Source organism: Taudactylus pleione, unplaced genomic scaffold, assembly GCF_031769625.1.
Source record: "Taudactylus pleione unplaced genomic scaffold, aTauple2 ptg000306l, whole genome shotgun sequence".
NCBI classification, from domain to species: domain Eukaryota; kingdom Metazoa; phylum Chordata; class Amphibia; order Anura; family Myobatrachidae; genus Taudactylus; species Taudactylus pleione.
In genome coordinates this window covers 5,569,862-5,587,663 of record NW_028284707.1, presented here as the reverse complement: position 1 = coordinate 5,587,663, position 17,802 = coordinate 5,569,862, and the positions used below count along the sequence as shown (strand labels likewise).

The 17,802-nt window shown below is 45.9% G+C and overlaps 1 protein-coding gene across 1 annotated transcript in view; it reads left to right on the top strand.

Moving 5' to 3' along the window:
- The window catches only part of ASNS (asparagine synthetase (glutamine-hydrolyzing)), a 95,608-nt gene that overhangs the window by 43,601 nt on the left and 34,205 nt on the right, over positions 1-17,802 (top strand). Inside the window, exon 4 of the mRNA XM_088442203.1 lies at positions 16,246-16,431. Coding sequence (XP_088298329.1) covers positions 16,246-16,431 — 186 coding nt within the window. The remainder of the gene's footprint in view (positions 1-16,245; positions 16,432-17,802) is intronic.

Sequence of the window (17,802 nt, the reverse complement as noted above, 5' to 3'; positions counted from 1 at the left end):
TGACTAATAGGTGTCCATCATCATGCTCTTTTTCTTTATGTATTGGGATTAGTTTATAGTCAGTATACTTTTTCCCTTCCCCAATCAGTAGCGCTATATGAATAGAGATATTTTATTGCTGTTTTGTGAATCCGTGAGCTGAGGGTTAAAGAATGTGATTCAAATAGTTGTTTTTCATTTTCCGAACTACTCTTCTCTGAATGAAGGGAATAGCTAGTGTCAGTGGGAGACCCTTCTGTGTGCATACATCATGGTAATAGTTTACGGGTGTTAGTATTAATCCCCGGACATGCTCTAATTGTAGATGGATCTACTGAGTGAGTTTGTAGTCACTTATACCCGCAACTGTTTATACTTTTTTCTCAGGCAATTACTTAGTTTCTAATAGGTATCTAACACTTTGCGTAAATTTTTTTTCAATCATATAGTTGTTGTACTATTGCAATTATTATGCCATGCTGCTGATTAGTAATGAAATAATGATGAGTAATTAAGTGTGGTGATGGATTTCACTCCAATGACGTCAGTTAACTTCCTGTCCGGAAACTCTGCTGTTTTGTTCACGGGGTGAAGTGCATAAAGGTAAGTGTTTGTTAGCATTTTCCGTATCCTGATGAAAGAACCCAAGTAAAGTGTTCTGAAACATTGACTACAGCTGTGGGGTCCATTGTATTCTTTTAAGATGCCAGAGTGCCCCCTGTTTTGCAGTTCTTAGATACTATATATATATATATATATATATATATATATAGTATCACACACACACACACACACATATATATATATATATATTAGGGGTGAGCGGGTTTGGATTTCTGAAATCCGAACCCCCCCGAGCCCCCCCGATCCGAAGCTGATCAGAGTCAGGCTCGACTTTTCCCGCCTGACTCGGATCTGAAATCGAGGCAAAAGGTCATCATCCTGCCTTCCGGGTCTCGCGGGTTTTGGATCCTATATAAGGTACCCGCGTCGGCGCCATTTTCTCACTCGGCTGTGGACAGTGAAGAGGGAGGGTGGGAGTTAGGGCTGTGTAGTGTAATGTAGTGTAGTGCTGCTGTTGTCCACTACTTCAAAGTCCATAGGAGCTGGCTGTGTTGTGCTGTGCTGCTGTTGTTAATAGGGGCTGTGTCCACTACTTCAAAGTCCATAGGGGCTGGCTGGACTGTGTTGTGCAGTCAGTTCTCCATAGGGGCTGTGTCCACTCCAAAGTCCTGTGCAGTGTCCCAGTCCTAAAGGGGTGCTGTAGTGTTGTCCAGGGGGTGCTCTGTCCATCAGGGGTGCTCCCCCCAAGTGCTAAAAAAATAATATATTTTCTGTGTTTGTGAATTGTGTGCGCAGTAGCCGCACGTGCATCAACAAAGTAGTGCCAAGCGTGCGCCTGTGTCATAAGTAAAGGGCCGGCTGGCTTGACCGTTAAGGGTGCTGTAACCCCCGAAAGTACACTCCAGTCCAAACCCAAAAAAAAATTATTTTCTGTGTTTGTGAATTGTGTGCACAGTAGCCGCATGTGCATCAACAAAGTAGTGCCAAGCGTGCGTCTGTGTCATAAGTAAAGGGCCGGCTGGCTTGACCGTTAAAGGGTGCTGTAACCCCCGAAAGTACACTCCAGTCCAAACCAAAAAAAAATTATTTTCTGTGTTTGTGAATTGTGTGCGCAGTAGCCGCACGTGCATCAACAAAGTAGTGCCAAGCGTGCGCCTGTGTCATAAGTAAAGGGCCGGCTGGCTTGACCGTTAAAGGGTGCTGTAACCCCCAAAGTACACTCCAGTCCAAACCAAAAAAAATATTATTTTCTGTGTTTGTGAATTGTGTGCGCAGTAGCCGCACGTGCATCAACAAAGTAGTGCCAAGCGTGCGCCTGTGTCATAAGTAAAGGGCCGGCTGGCTTGACCGTTAAGGGTGCTGTAACCCCCGAAAGTACACTCCAGTCCAAACCAAAAAAAAAATTATTTTCTGTGTTTGTGAATTGTGTGCGCAGTAGCCGCACGTGCATCAACAAAGTAGTGCCAAGCGTGCGCCTGTGTCATAAGTAAAGGGCCGGCTGGCTTGACTGTTAAAGGGTGCTGTAACCCCCAAAGTACACTCCAGTCCAAACCAAAAAAAAAATTATTTTCTGTGTTTGTGAATTGTGTGCGCAGTAGCCGCACGTGCATCAACAAAGTAGTGCCAAGCGTGCGCCTGTGTCATAAGTAAAGGGCTGGCTGGCTTGACCGTTAAAGGGTTCTGTAACCCCCAAAGTACACTCCAAAACAAAAAAATATATATTTTCTGTGTTTGTGACTTGTGTGCACTGTGGCTGCACGTGCATCAACAAAGGAGCAGCGCCAAGCGTGCGCCTGTGTCCCATAAGTAAAGAGCCGGCTGGCTCATTTCTTAAAGGGTGGTGTAACCCACAAAGTGCACTACTCTCCAGCAAAAATAAAAAAATATTTTCTGTGTTTGTGTGCGCTTTAGCCGCACGTATATATCTATATAACATAAATGGAGGACCAAACTTTCTCCGATAAAAATAAAATAGGGAAAGATCAAGAACCACTTCCTCCTAGTGCTGTTGCTGCTGCTGGGAGTTGTTCATCATCCCAGAGAGGAAGTAGGAACATCACTACTTTTACTAAACAATTGACCCTCCAACAGTCCCTAGCGATGAGGATGAAGTACGACAGCAGTCATCCTGAAGCAAAACGTATAACTGAGGCCTTGACTGCTATGTTGGTGTTAGACGTGCGTCCGGTATCCGCCATTAGTGCAGTGGGATTTAGACAATTGATGGAGGTAGTGTGTCCTCGGTTCCAAATCCCGTCTAGATTCCACCAGCATCCTCAAAGCAGCAGCGACAAGCATGCGTCTGTCTGTTAAAGGGTGGTGACACCCTCAAAGTGTGCTACACAAACAATTAAAATATTGTTCTTTTTTTTTCTGTCTTTATGAAATGTGTGGGCTGTAGCCGCACCTGCATCCTTAAAGCAGCAGCGACAAGCGTGCGTCTGTCTGTTAAAGGGTGGTGACACCCTCAAAGTGTGCTCCACAAACAATTAAAATATTGTTCTTTTTTTTTCTGTCTTTGTGAATTGTGTGGGCTGTAGCCGCACTTGCATCCTCAAAGCAGCAGCGACAAGCGTGCGTCTGTCTGTTAAAGGGTGTTGTAACTCTCAAAGTGCTCCAAAAAATAAAATAAAAATTTTAATGTGTTTGTGACTTGTGTGCGATGTAGCCGCACTTGCATCCTCAAAGCAGCAGTGACAAGCGTGCGTCTGTCTGTTAAAGGGTGGTGACACCCTCAAAGTGTGCTACACAAACAATAAAAATATTCCTCTTTTTTCTGTCTTTGTGAATTGAGTGGGCTGTAGCCGCACCTGCATCCTTAAAGCAGCAGCGACAAGCGTGCGTCTGTCTGTTAAAGGGTGGTGACACCCTCAAAGTGTGCTACACAAACAATAAAAATATTCTTCTTCTTTTTTCTGTCTTTGTGAAATGTGTGGGCTGTAGCCGCACCTGCATCCTTAAAGCAGCAGCGACAAGCGTGCGTCTGTCTGTTAAAGGGTGGTGTAACTCTCAAAGTGCTCCAAAAAATAAAAAACTATTTTTTTAATGTGTTTGTGACTTGTGTGCGATGTAGCCGCACTTGCATCCTCAAAGCAGCAGCGACAAGCGTGCATCTGTCTGTTAAAGGGTGGTGACACCCTCAAAGTGTGCTACACAAACAATAAAAATATTCTTCTTTTTTCTGTCTTTGTGAAATGTGTGGGCTGTAGCCGCACCTGCATCCTTAAAGCAGCAGCGACAAGCGTGCGTCTGTCTGTTAAAGGGTGGTGACACCCTCAAAGTGTGCTACACAAACAATAAAAATATTCTTCTTCTTTTTTCTGTCTTTGTGAATTGTGTGGGCTGTAGCCGCACTTGCATCCTCAAAGCAGCAGCGACAAGCGTGCGTCTGTCTGTTAAAGGGTGGTGTAACCCTCAAAGTGCGCTCCACAAACAATAAAAATATTCTTTTTTTTTTCTGTCTTTGTGAATTGTGTGGGCTGTAGCCGCACTTGCATCCTCAAAGCAGCAGCGACAAGCGTGCGTCTGTCTGTTAAAGGATTACATCGGTGACAGCATCCAAGTAGGCATGTCAGACAGTCCGTACCTGTACTGGCAGGAAAAAGAAGCAATTTGGAGGTCCCTGTACAAACTGGCTCTATTTTACCTGAGTTGCCCCCCCTCCAGTGTGTTCTCCGAAAGAGTGTTTAGTGCAGCCGGGAACCTTGTCAGCGAAAGGCGTAGGAGGTTGCTTCCACAAAATGTGGAGAAGATGATGTTCATAAAATGAATTATCAACTCTTCCAGGGAGACCAGCCTCCAGAACATACAGAGGGACCTGTGGTTCCAGCAGGGACGAATTAATATTCTGTGAGGATGAGGATGTACACACTGAAGAGGGTGAGGAATCGGTGGATGAGGAGGATGAGGATGACATCTTGCCTCCGTAGAGCCAGTTTGTGCAGGGACAGATTAATTGCCAGCTTGTTTTGTGGGGGCCCAAACGAACCAATCATTTCAGCCACAGTTGTGTGGCAGACCCTGGCTCTGAAAAGATTGGTTTGTTAAAGTGTGCATGTCCTGTTTATACAACATAAGGGTGGGTGGGAGGGCCCAAGGACAATTCCATCTTGCACCTCTTTTTTTTCTTTGCATTATGTACAGTTTGGGGCCTAGTTTTTCAAACTGCCATCCTGTCTGCCACTGCAGTTTCATGCCTAGATGGGTCACGTGTTTGTGCCGCCCACTCGTGTCGCTTAGCATAGTCATCCAGCTACCTCGGTGCAACCTTTTGGACATAAAAACACTATTGTGAGGTGTGAGGTGTTCAGAATAGACTGGAAATGAGTGGAAATTAAGGTTATTGAGGTTAATAATAGCATAGGAGCAGAAAAACCTACAAATTCTGTGATTTTAGCTGTTTTTATGCTTTTTTTCAAAAAAATACAGATCCAAAACACAAAACCCAGAACCCAAAACACGGAAGGGTGGTTTTGGCAAAACCAGTCCAGATCCAAAACACGAAGAAAGATCCAGATCCAAAACCAAAACACAAAACACGAAAAGTGGCCGGTGCACACCCCTAATCACAGGTAATAGAGATATGGCTGTACAACATGTTGATAATATGATAAAAAAATTCCAACAAAGAGGTTATCCGTTGAAAGAGTTATTAAAACAGAAAGACAAGGCTCTAGCAATACCATGCAGCCAATTACTTGCATCGTCTGGTAAGAACACATCTACTTCTAAAATACAAACGCGTATCCCTTGGATCAATCATTGTAATCCATTAAGTACGCAAATTAATAGAAAAATAAAACAACATTGGCCGATTACAACATCTGACCCAGAATTGAAGTCTTTCCAAACTAATTCTATCATGCCGACCTATACTAGAGGCAAGAATTTAAAAGATATCTTAGTAAGATCTGACATTACTGATCCTGTGAAAGAAAAAAGTAGTTGGTTACGTTCCAATAAATTGGGTTGTTTTAAATGTGCAGATTGTCTGACTTGTCGATTTATGATCAGTGGTGATTGTTTCTTTCATCCATTGACTGGCAAAAAATATCTGATCAGACCCTTTCTTTCTTGTGCAACTAAATTCGTAATCTATATGATTACTTGTCCCTGCAGTCTGAATTATATTGGCAAGACCGACCCCATGTTCAAGGAGCGGATGGCCTTACATAGAAGTGCCATTCGATCAGCACTTCAAAGGGGGCATAGTGATCAGCCAGTGGCCAAGCACTTTGCCCTGGCGGGGCACAGTTTGGCCACTCTCGTACAAAATTATTGACCATGGCCCTCATTCAGAGCCGGACGCTCTGAGCAGACCGCTCGCTCTGAATGAGGGCCGTCCTCCATAAAAATGGAGCGTCCTCCTGGACGCTCGTACAGCTGTGGGTCACCACCCACAGCTCATACGAGCGTGCAGGATGATGGTCGCGATGGTCTTGACCATCGCGACCATCGCCAGTGCGACCAGAAGCCTATGGTCGGGGTTTTCGACCACAAGCCCTGGAGTGATTTTGGCTCTATCAGAGCCAAAATCACTCCCACTGACATCACTAGTGATGTCAGTGGGGCCGGCTTCTGACGGTAGGCGTTCCCTTGGGAACGCCTCCATCTGGGAGGCACGCCCCTGGCACGCCCACCAAAAGGGGCGTGCTGTCAATCAACATCGACAGCACGCCCCCTTTGATCAGACACAACGAGCGAAGGAAAGTCCTTCGCTCGTCGCGTCTGGCGCATGCGCACGACGGAGCTCCCTCCGTCGTGCGCATGCGCAGTGCACACCATCGACCCACTTGCGAGCGGACAGCCGCTTGCGAGTGGGTCTGAATGAGGCCCTATGTTCCTCCCCTGAGAAGGGGCAGTGACAGATCACGATGTCTACTGCAATTAGAATCTAAATGGAATCTAAATGGATTCATAGGTTAAACACCCTTTCCCCGTCCGGTCTTAATGAACAAATGGGTTTACAATGTATTTTGTGAGGTGTTAACAGTGTGTCATGATTTGATATAAATTTCCCATATAGGGTCTCTCTCTGCCTTGGATTATTGTCCCTAAGTCACAGTTTTGGGATAGAGGTGATTATTGATAAGTTTGACATAGTTTAGAATTTGTTCATTATATAGCGCTCTTGAGGAGTTGTGAAATAGTTTTGTAATTGTTACATGAGTAGTTTTAGCAATTCTAAGCATACAATATTTTTGTGGTGATCATGCCTGACTAATAGGTGTCCATCATCATGCTCTTTTTCTTTATGTATTGGGATTAGTTTATAGTCAGTATACTTTTTCCCTTCCCCAATCAGTAGCGCTATATGAATAGAGATATTTTATTGCTGTTTTGTGAATCCGTGAGCTGAGGGTTAAAGAATGTGATTCAAATAGTTGTTTTTCATTTTCCGAACTACTCTTCTCTGAATGAAGGGAATAGCTAGTGTCAGTGGGAGACCCTTCTGTGTGCATACATCATGGTAATAGTTTACGGGTGTTAGTATTAATCCCCGGACATGCTCTAATTGTAGATGGATCTACTGAGTGAGTTTGTAGTCACTTATACCCGCAACTGTTTATACTTTTTTCTCAGGCAATTACTTAGTTTCTAATAGGTATCTAACACTTTGCGTAAATTTTTTTTCAATCATATAGTTGTTGTACTATTGCAATTATTATGCCATGCTGCTGATTAGTAATGAAATAATGATGAGTAATTAAGTGTGGTGATGGATTTCACTCCAATGACGTCAGTTAACTTCCTGTCCGGAAACTCTGCTGTTTTGTTCACGGGGTGAAGTGCATAAAGGTAAGTGTTTGTTAGCATTTTCCGTATCCTGATGAAAGAACCCAAGTAAAGTGTTCTGAAACATTGACTACAGCTGTGGGGTCCATTGTATTCTTTTAAGATGCCAGAGTGCCCCCTGTTTTGCAGTTCTTAGATACTATATATATATATATATATATATATATATATATATATAGTATCACACACACACACACACACATATATATATATATATATTAGGGGTGAGCGGGTTTGGATTTCTGAAATCCGAACCCCCCCGAGCCCCCCCGATCCGAAGCTGATCAGAGTCAGGCTCGACTTTTCCCGCCTGACTCGGATCTGAAATCGAGGCAAAAGGTCATCATCCTGCCTTCCGGGTCTCGCGGGTTTTGGATCCTATATAAGGTACCCGCGTCGGCACCATTTTCTCACTCGGCTGTGGACAGTGAAGCGGGAGGGTGGGAGTGTAGTGTAGTGTAGTGTAGTGTTGTAGTGCAGTGTAGTGTAGTGCAGTGTAGTGTTGTGCTGTGCTGTGCTGTGGTACGCTGTGCTGCTGTTGTCCATAGGGGCTGTGTCCACTACTTCAAAGTCCATAGGGGCTGGCTGGACTGTGTTGTGCAGTCAGTTGTCCATAGGGGCTGTGTCCACTCCAAAGTCCTGTGCAGTGTCCCAGTCCTAAAGGGGTGCTGTAGTGTTGTCCAGGGGGTGCTCTGTCCATCAGGGGTGCTCCCCCCAAGTGCTAAAAAAATAATATATTTTCTGTGTTTGTGAATTGTGTGCTCTGTGGCTGCACGTGCATCAACAAAGGAGCAGCGCCAAGCGTGCGCCTGTGTCCTATAAGTAAAAGGCCGGCTGGCTTGTCCATTAAAGGGTGCTGTAACCCCCAAAGGGCACTCCAAACAAAATAAAAAAATATTTTTTTTGTGTTTGTGAATTGTGTGCGCAGTAGCCGCACGTGCATCAACAAAGTAGTGCCAAGCGTGCGCCTGTATCCCATAAGTAAAAGGCCGGTTGGCTTGTCCATTAAAGGGTGCTGTAACCCCCAAAGGGCACTCCAAACAAAATAAAAAAATATATTTTTTTGTTTGTGAATTGTGTGCGCAGTAGCCGCACGTGCATCAACAAAGTAGTGCCAAGCGTGTGCCTGTGTCATAAGTAAAGGGCCGGCTGGCTTGTCCATTAAAGGGTGCTGTAACCCCCAAAGTACACTCCAAACAAAATAAAAAAATATTTTCTGTGTTTGTGAATTGTGTGCGCAGTAGCCGCACGTGCATCAACAAAGTAGTGCCAAGCGTGCGCCTGTGTCATAAGTAAAGGGCCGGCTGGCTTGTCCGTTAAAGGGTGCTGTAACCCCGAAAGTACACTCCAAACAAAATAAAAAAATATTTTCTGTGTTTGTGAATTGTGTGCGTAGTAGCCGCACGTGCATCAACAAAGTAGTGCCAAGCGTGTGCCTGTGTCCCATAAATAAAGGGCCGGCTGGATTGACCGCTAAAGGGTGCTGTAACCCCCAAAGTACACTCCAAACAAAATAAAAAAATATTTTCTGTGTTTGTGAATTCTGTGCGCAGTAGCCGCACGTGCATCAACAAAGTAGTGCCAAGCGTGCGCCTGTGTCCCATAAATAAAGGGCCGGCTGGATTGACCGCTAAACGGTGCTGTAACCCCCAAAGGGCACGCCAAACAAAATAAAAAAATATATTTTTCTGTGTTTGTGAATTGTGTGCACTGTGGCTGCACGTGCATCAACGAAGGAGCAGCGCCAAGCGTGCGCCTGTGTCCCATAAGTAAAAGGCCAGCTGGCTTGTCCGTTAAAGGGTGCTGTAACCCCCAAATGGCACTCCAAACAAAATAAAAAATATATTTTTCTGTGTTTGTGAATTGTGTGCACTGTGGCTGCACGTGCATCAACGAAGGAGCAGCGCCAAGCGTGCGCCTGTGTCCCATAAGTAAAAGGCCAGCTGGCTTGTCCGTTAAAGGGTGCTGTAACCCCCAAAGTACACTCCAAACAAAATAAAAAAATATATTTTTCTGTGTTTGTGAATTGTGTGCACTGTGGCTGCACGTGCATCAACGAAGGAGCAGCGCCAAGCGTGCGCCAGTGTCCCATAAGTAAAAGGCCGGTGGCTTGTCCGTTAAAGGGTGCTGTAACCCCCAAAGGGTACTCCAAACAAAATAAAAAATATATTTTTCTGTGATTGTGAATTGTGTGCACTGTGGCTGCACGTGCATCAACGAAGGAGCAGCGCCAAGCGTGCGCCTGTGTCCTATAAGTAAAAGGCCGGCTGGCTTGTCCATTAAAGGGTGCTGTAACTCCCAAAGGGCACTCCAAACAAAATAAAAAAATATATTTTTTTGTGTTTGTGAATTGTGTGCGCAGTAGCCGCACGTGCATCAACTAAGTAGTGCCAAGCGTGCGCTTGTGTCCCATAAGTTAAAGGCCAGCTGGATTGACTGCTAAAGGGTGCTGTAACCCCAAAAGGGCAGTCCAAACAAAATAACAAATTTTTTTCTGTGTTTGTGAATTGTGTGCACTGTGGTTGCACATCCATCAACTAAGGAGCAGCGCCAAGCGTGCGCCTGTGTCCCATTAGTAAAGGGCCGGCTGGCTCATTTCTTAAAGGGTGGTGTAACCCACAAAGTGCACTAGTCCACAACAAAAATAAAAAATTATTTTCTGTGTTTGTGTGCGCCTTAGCCGCACGTATATCTCAATATAACATAAATGGAGGACCAAACTTTCTCCGATAAAAATAAAATAGGGAAAGATCAAGAACCACTTCCTCCTAGTGCTGAAGCTGCTGCCACTAGTCATGACATAGACGATAACATGCCATCAACGTCGTCTGGCAAGGCCGATGCCCAATGTCATAGTAGAGGGCACATACAATCCCAAATGACAAAGTTCAGGAAAATTACCTTGAAAAAAACATTTAAATCATCTGAAGAGAAACGTAAACTTGCCAATATGCCATTTACAACACGGAGTGGCAAGGAATGGCTGAGGTCTTTCCCTATGTTCATGACTAGTGGTTCAGCTTCACATGACGATGGAAGCCCTCCTCCCACTTAAAAAAATCAAACGAGTTAAGCTGCCAAAAGCACAGCGAAGAACTGTGCGTTCTAAGAAGATATCACAAATCCCCAAGGAGAGTCCAAGTGTAGTGGTGGTTGCGATGTCTGACCTTCCCAGCACTGGACTGGAAGAGGTGGCTCTTTCCACCATTTGCACACCCCCTGCAAGTGCTGAAAGGAGCACCCACAGTCCACTTGCTGATATGCAAATTGAAGATGTCACTGTTGAAGTACAACAGGATGAGGATACTGGTGTAGCTGGCGCTGAGGAGGAAGTTGGCGAGGAGGATTCTGATGGTGATGTGGTTTGTTTACATCAGGCTCCGGGGGAGACAGTTGTTGTCCGTGGGACGAAAAAGCCCATCACGGTCATGCCTGGGCAGAAGACCAAACATTCCACCTCTTTGGTCTGGCAATACTTCTATCCAAATCCGGACAACAACTGTCTTGCCATATGTACCATATGTAAAGGTGGAATAAGTAGGGGTAGGGACGTTAACCACCTAGGAACATCCTCCCTTATACGGCACCTGTAGCGCATTCATAAAAAGTTACTGTCAAGTTCAGAAACTTTGGCTAAGACCGTAAGCAGTCCAGGGACACCTAAATCCCGTTGGCCTGTTGTATCCAAGCGCCTGCAAACCACACCGTCAACTCCCTCCTCGTCAATTTCCTCCTTAGTCAGGATCGGAAGTAGTCCTGCAGGCCATGTCACTGGCATGATTGACTCTCATATCCGGGATTCCTCTGGAGGATCCTGCATTGCTACGCCTCCTGCTGCCGCTGCTGCTGTTGCTGCTGCTGGGAGTCGTTCATCATCCCAGAGAGGAAGTAGGAACACCACTACTTTTACTAAACAATTGACCCTCCAACAGTCCTTAGCGAGGAGGATGAAGTACGACAGCAGTCATCCTGAAGCAAAACGTATAACTGAGGCCTTGACTGCTATGTTGGTGTTAGACGTGCGTCCGGTATTCGCCATTAGTGCAGTGGGATTTAGACAATTGATGGAGGTTGTGTGTCCCCAGTTCCAAATCCCGTCTAGATTCCACTTCACTAGGCAGGCGATACCGAGACTGCACAGAAACATCAGAAAAAGTGTCCTCAGTGTCCTGAAAAATGCTGTTGTACCCAATGTCCACTTAACCACGGACATGTGGACAAGTGGAACAGGGCAGACTAAGGACTATATAACTGTGACAGCCTACTGGGTAGATGTTTCACCTTACGCAGCAACAGCAGCAGCGTCACCAGTAGCAGCATCTCAGAAACGCCAGCTCGTTCCAAGGCAGGCTACGCTGTGTATCACCGGTTTCAGTAAGAGGCACACCGCCAACAACCTCTTAGAGAAACTGAGGGAAATCATCGCCCAGTGGCTTACCCCACTTAGACTCTCCTGGGGATTTGTGATATCTGACAACGCCACCAATATTGTGCGGGCATTACATCTGGGCAAATTCCAGCACGTCCCATGTTTTGCTCACACAATAAACTTGGTGGTGCAGAATTTTCTGAAAAGCGACAGGGGCGTGCAGGAGACGCTTTGGGTGGCCCGAAAAATTTCTGGCCACTTTCGCCATTCAGCGACTGAATGCCAAAGACTGGAGCGCCTGCGAACACTCTTGTAACCTGCCCCGCCATCACCTGAAGCAAGAGGTTGTGACAAGGTGGAACTCAACCCTCTATATGCTTCAGAGGATGGAGGAGCAGCAAAAGGCCATTCAAGCCTATACATCCACCTATGACATAGGCAAAGGAGGGGGTATGACCTGACTCAAGCGCAGTGGAGAATGATTTCCGTGTTGTGCAAGGTTCTCCACCCCTTCGAACTTGCCACACGTGAAGTCAGTTCAGACACTGCCAGCTTGAGTCAGGTCATTCCCCTCATCAGGCTTTTGTAGAAGCAGCTGGAGAAAGTGAAGGAGGAGCTAAGACGGAGCGATTCTGCTCGGCATGTGGGACTTGTGGATGAAGCCCTTCATTCACTTTGCCAGGTTTCCAGGGTGGTCAATCTGTTGAAATCAGACCACTACATTTTGGCCACCGTGTTCGATCCTAGGTTTAAAGCCTATGTGGTGTCTCTCTTTCCGGCTGACACAAGCCTGCAGAGGTGCAAAGACCTGCTGGTGAACACACTGTCAGCTGAAGTGGAACGTGATACGTCAACAGTTCCTTCTTCATTTTCTCCCGCAACTGGGGCTGCCAGGAAAAAACTTAGGTATCCTAAGCAACCCGCTGGTGGTGATGCAGGGCAGGCAGGACCAAGTTTGGACATCTGGTCCGGACTGAAGGACCTGGCAACAATTTCTGACATGTCTACTGTCACTACATATGATACTGTCACCATTGACAGAATGGTGGAGGATTACATCGGTGACAGCATCCAAGTAGGCATGTCAGACAGTCCATACCTGTACTGGCAGGAAAAAGAGGCAATTTGGAGGCCCCTGTACAAACTGGCTCTATTTTACCTGAGTTGCCCCCCTCCAGTGTGTACTCCGAAAGAGTGTTTAGTGCAGCCGGGAACCTTGTCAGTGAAAGGCGTAGGAGGTTGCTTCCACAAAATGTGGAGAAGATGATGTTCATAAAAATGAATTATCAACTCTTCCAGGGAGACCAGCCTCCAGAACGTACAGAGGGACCTGTGGTGGTGGATTCCAGTGGGGACGAGTTAATACTCTGTGAGAATGAGGATGTACAGAACACTGAAGAGGGTGAGGAATCGGTGGATGAGGAGGATGAGGACGACATCTTGCCTCCGTAGAGCCAGTTTGTGCAGGGACAGATTAATTGCCAGCTTGTTTTGTGGGGGCCCAAACGAACCAATCATTTCAGCCACAGTCGTGTGGCAGACCCTGGCGCTGAAATGATTGGCTTGTTAAAGTGTGCATGTCCTGTTTATACAACATAAGGGTGGGTGGGAGGGCCCAAGGACAATTCCATCTTGCACCTCTTTTTTTTCTTTGCATTATGTACTGTTTGGGGCCTAGTTTTTCAAACTGCCATCCTGTCTGCCACTGCAGTGCCACTCCTAGATGGGCCACGTGTTTGTGCCACCCACTCGTGTCACTTAGCATAGCCTTTTGGACATAAAAACACTATTGTGCGGTGTGAGGTGTTCAGAATATACTGGAAATGAGTGGAAATTAAGGTTATTGAGGTTAATAATAGCATAGGAGCAGAAAAACCAACACATTCTGTGATTTTAGCTGTTTTTATTCTTTTTAAAAAAAAAATACAGATCCAAAACACAAAACCCAGAACCCAAAACACGGAAGGGTGGTTTTGGCAAAACCAATCCAGATCCAAACACGAAGAAAGATCCAGATCCAAAACCAAAACACAAAAAAACGAAAAGTGGCCGGTGCACACCCCTAATATATATATATATATATATATATATATGGGTGTGTGTATATATATGCATATATGTGTATATGTGGTACCCCATGGCTATTCTGTTGCGTAGACTTAGGCTGCCCATACTATGTAATAAGTAGGGGTGTGCAGCGGCCACTTTTCGTGTTTTGTGTTTTGGATCTGGATCTTTCTTCGTGTTTTGGATCTGGATTGGTTTTGCCAAAACCACCCTTCCGTGTTTTGGGTTCTGGGTTTTGAATCTGTATTTTTTTTAAAAAAGCATAAAAACAGCTAAAATCACAGAATTTGTGGGTTTTTCTGCTCCTATGCTATTATTAACCTCAATAAACTTAATTTCCACTCACTTCCAGTCTATTCTGAACACCTCACAATAGTGTTTTTATGTCCAAAAGGTTTTACCGAGGTAGCTGGATGACTATGCTAAGCGACACAAGTGGGCGGAACTAACACGTGGCCCATCTAGGCGTGACACTGCAGTGGCAGACAGGATGGCAGTTTGAAAAACTAGGCCCCAAACAGTACATAATGCAAAGAAAAAAAAGAGGTGCATGATGGAATTGTCCTTGGATATTATGTTGTATAAACAGGACATGCACACTTTAACAAACCAATCATTTGAGAACCAGAGTCTGCCACACGACTGTGGCTGAAATGATTGGTTCGTTTGGGCCCCCACAAAACAAGCTGGCAATTAATCTGTCCCTCCACAAACTGGCTCTACGGAGGCAAGATGTCGTCCTCATCCTCCTCATCCACCGATTCCTCACCCTCTTCAGTGTTGTGTACATCCTCATCCTTACAGAGTATTAATTTGTCCCTGCTGGAATCCACCACCACAGTTCCCTCTGTACGTTCTGGAGGCTGGTCTCCCTGGAAGAGTTGATAATTCATTTTTATGAACATCATCTTCTTCACATTTTGTGGAAGCAACCTCCTACGCCTTTCGCTGACAAGGTTCCCGGCTGCACTAAACACTCTTTCGGAGTACACACTGGAGGGGGGGCAACTCAGGTAAAATAGAGCCAGTTTGTACAGGGGCCTCCAAATTGCCTCTTTTTTCTGCCAGTACAGGTACGGACTGGCTGGCCTCAGTTATACGTTTTGCTTCAGGATGGCTGCTGTCGTACTTCATTTTCCTCGCTAAGGACTGTTGGAAGGTCAATTGTTTAATAAAAGTAGTGGTGTTCCTACTTCCTCTCTGGGATGATGAACGACTCCCAGCAGTAACAGCAGCAGCGGCAGCAGTAGGCGTAGCAATGCAGGATCCTCCAGAGGAATCCCGGATAGGAGAGTCAGTCATGCCAGTGACATGGCCTGCATGACTACTTCCGATCCTGACTAAGGAGGAAATTGACAAGGAGGGAGTTGACGTTGTGGTTTGCAGGCGCTTGGATACAACAGGACAAAGGGATTTAGGTGTCCCTGGACTGCTTACGGTCTTAGCCAAAGTTTATGAACTTGACAGTAACTTTTTATGAACGCGCTGCAGGTGACGTATAAGGGAGGATGTTTCTAGGCACTTACAGCCAGCCAGCCCCCTTTAATACAATAAATGAATGCTTATTACTAGGGATGAGCGGGTTCGGATTTCAGATATCCGAACCCCCCCGAGCCCTCCGATCCGAGTCGTATCCGAGTCAGGCTTGACTTTTCCCGCCTGACTCGGATCTGAATTTGAGGCAAAACGTCATCATCCCGCCTTACGGATCTCGCGGGTTTTGGATTCTATAAAAGGTCCCCTAGTGAGCGCCATTTCTTACTCCGGCTGTGGACAGTGAAGAGGGAGGGTGGCAGCTAGGGCTGGCTGGGCTGTGTTGTGCTGCTGTTGTCTATAAGGGCTGTGTCCACTCAGTCCATAGGGGCTGGCTGGGCTGTGTTGTGCTGCTATTGTCCATAGGGGCTGGCTGGGCTGTGTTGTGCTGCTATTGTCCATAGGGGCTGGCTGGGCTGTGTTGTGCTGCTGTCATAGGTGCTGGCTGGGCTGTGTTGTTCAGTCAATTGCAGTCATAGGGGCTGTATCCACTCCAAAGTCTATAGGGGCTGGCTGGACTGTGTTGTGCAGTGTCCCATAAATGCTGTAGTCCTAGAGGGGTGCTGTAGTGTTGTCCAGGGGGTGATCTGTGCATCAGGGCTGCTCCCCCAAAGTGCACTCCAAAAAAAATTATTTTTTTTTGTTTGTGAATTGTGTGCGCAGTAGCCGCACGTGCATCAACAAAGTAACGCCAAGCGTGCGCCTGTGTCATAAGTAAAGGGTCGAAAATACATGATAAATAGGACAATAAAAAAAGCGAAAAGATACACGATGTCTGGCGAAAAGAAACACGATCCTTTCACATTTTTTGATACATATCCCTATATGTCTCTTATTTACACCAAGTTATTACTTGAAGGATCTGGGGCCAAGCCACATGGAAATGAAAGCTTGGACGATACAGAACTGCATATAACTTTTTTCATTCCTCGTTCTAGGTCTCATTAATATAAAGCATTCGATGACCTCGTGCCCCAGGGTGGACCCGTTCCCACCAGGCCATTGTGAAGTTTTTGATTTAAAAGATACTGGGAAAGTTGCATCAGTGGAAATGGTGAAATTCCGCAATTTCAAAGAGGAACCTCAGCATGCAGCGTACGACTCTCTGGGAAAGCTGCAGGCAGGTAAGCCTGTCATCGCTGCGACGCTGGCGCACAGTAGAAACACGCGACAATGCGTCAGTAACTGGACCAGAGTATTTGTTCCATGGGATTTCTGTAAAGGCCACTAAAGCATCTTGTACTACTGAGAGATTGGTACTGGGCAGTGACATGCGGTGATGTCAATGGCTGGGGAGGAACACATGGAGATGGGTCTGAGTGCTGGGCGCCTGCTTACCCCCTATTCACTGTAACTCATCCCTCACTACACTAAGCTTCAGGGGCCTATTCATTAAACGTAAAACTTCTCTGGAGATAATTAGCTTTAGAACTCTCATTGAGTTCTAGCTAATTATAGGTGGAATTCATCATTCCACCTCTCCATAAGTATCTATTCCGAAAAGCTGTCATTTTTGCGATGACAGCTTTTCGGGAAATAGATACTTTTCCCTGCCTACACTACCTTATCGCATCTGGAAACAGTGCTGCGCATGCGCTGTTACATCTGTAAAACCAGCGCATGCGCAGCACTGCCTACAGGTGCGTTAAGTTTCGTACCCCCCCCGATGCCCCCTCCCCTCCGCTCACCTTCCCCCCCCCCCCTGACTTACCTGTCCGCGCAGCAGCCTCCGGCTCCGTCCTGCTGGTCTGTCATGTGGTTTCCCAGCAGACCACATGACAGATTAGAAAAAAAAAAACTTTTTTTTGTCTAAACTTTCTTGTGCTCTGCTGGGGAGCACACATGTCCGACCAGCCTCTGGAGCCTGAGGACGGAGCAGAGCGCCGGAGGGACTCGTCGGGGGAGCTGCACACGTGGATACAGGTAAGTTTCACCTGCTATTCGCCACCTCACAGTGGCGAATAGTAACTGCATCAAATTCCGAAAATTCATAATTTTCGGAATTTGATGAATACCATAATTTCCACATCCCCATACTAATGTACCAATGTATGGGGAGTGTGGAAATTAACGCAGGGGAACTTAGCAAGGAGATATCTGTGATATCTCCTGTGCTAAGTGGCTACATGAATACCAAAATAACGTTATTTAAGGAAAATGTCCTTAAAAACGTTATTTTAGTGTTGATGAATAGGCCCCCTAGTGTCCATTGATTCTCCTACCTGCATCACTGTGTCTTCTCTTGCTGCTGCTGTGCACTTCCTGGTCACATTATATATAGAAATATCTTCTTTCGGAGTTAACTACAGTGGACCTATTGCACTGTTCCAACCTATATTTACCCATATTTTGTGTTTAGCTAGGCTCTAAGCAACTATTGTATTCATTTTTCAAAATGAGAGCTGTGCAAACTGCAGCCCCTCCAGGCTAACCTCTGCACAATACCAGGCAGAGTCTACATTCAGAATGCAGTCAGTTGAAATGTCGACAGGTTC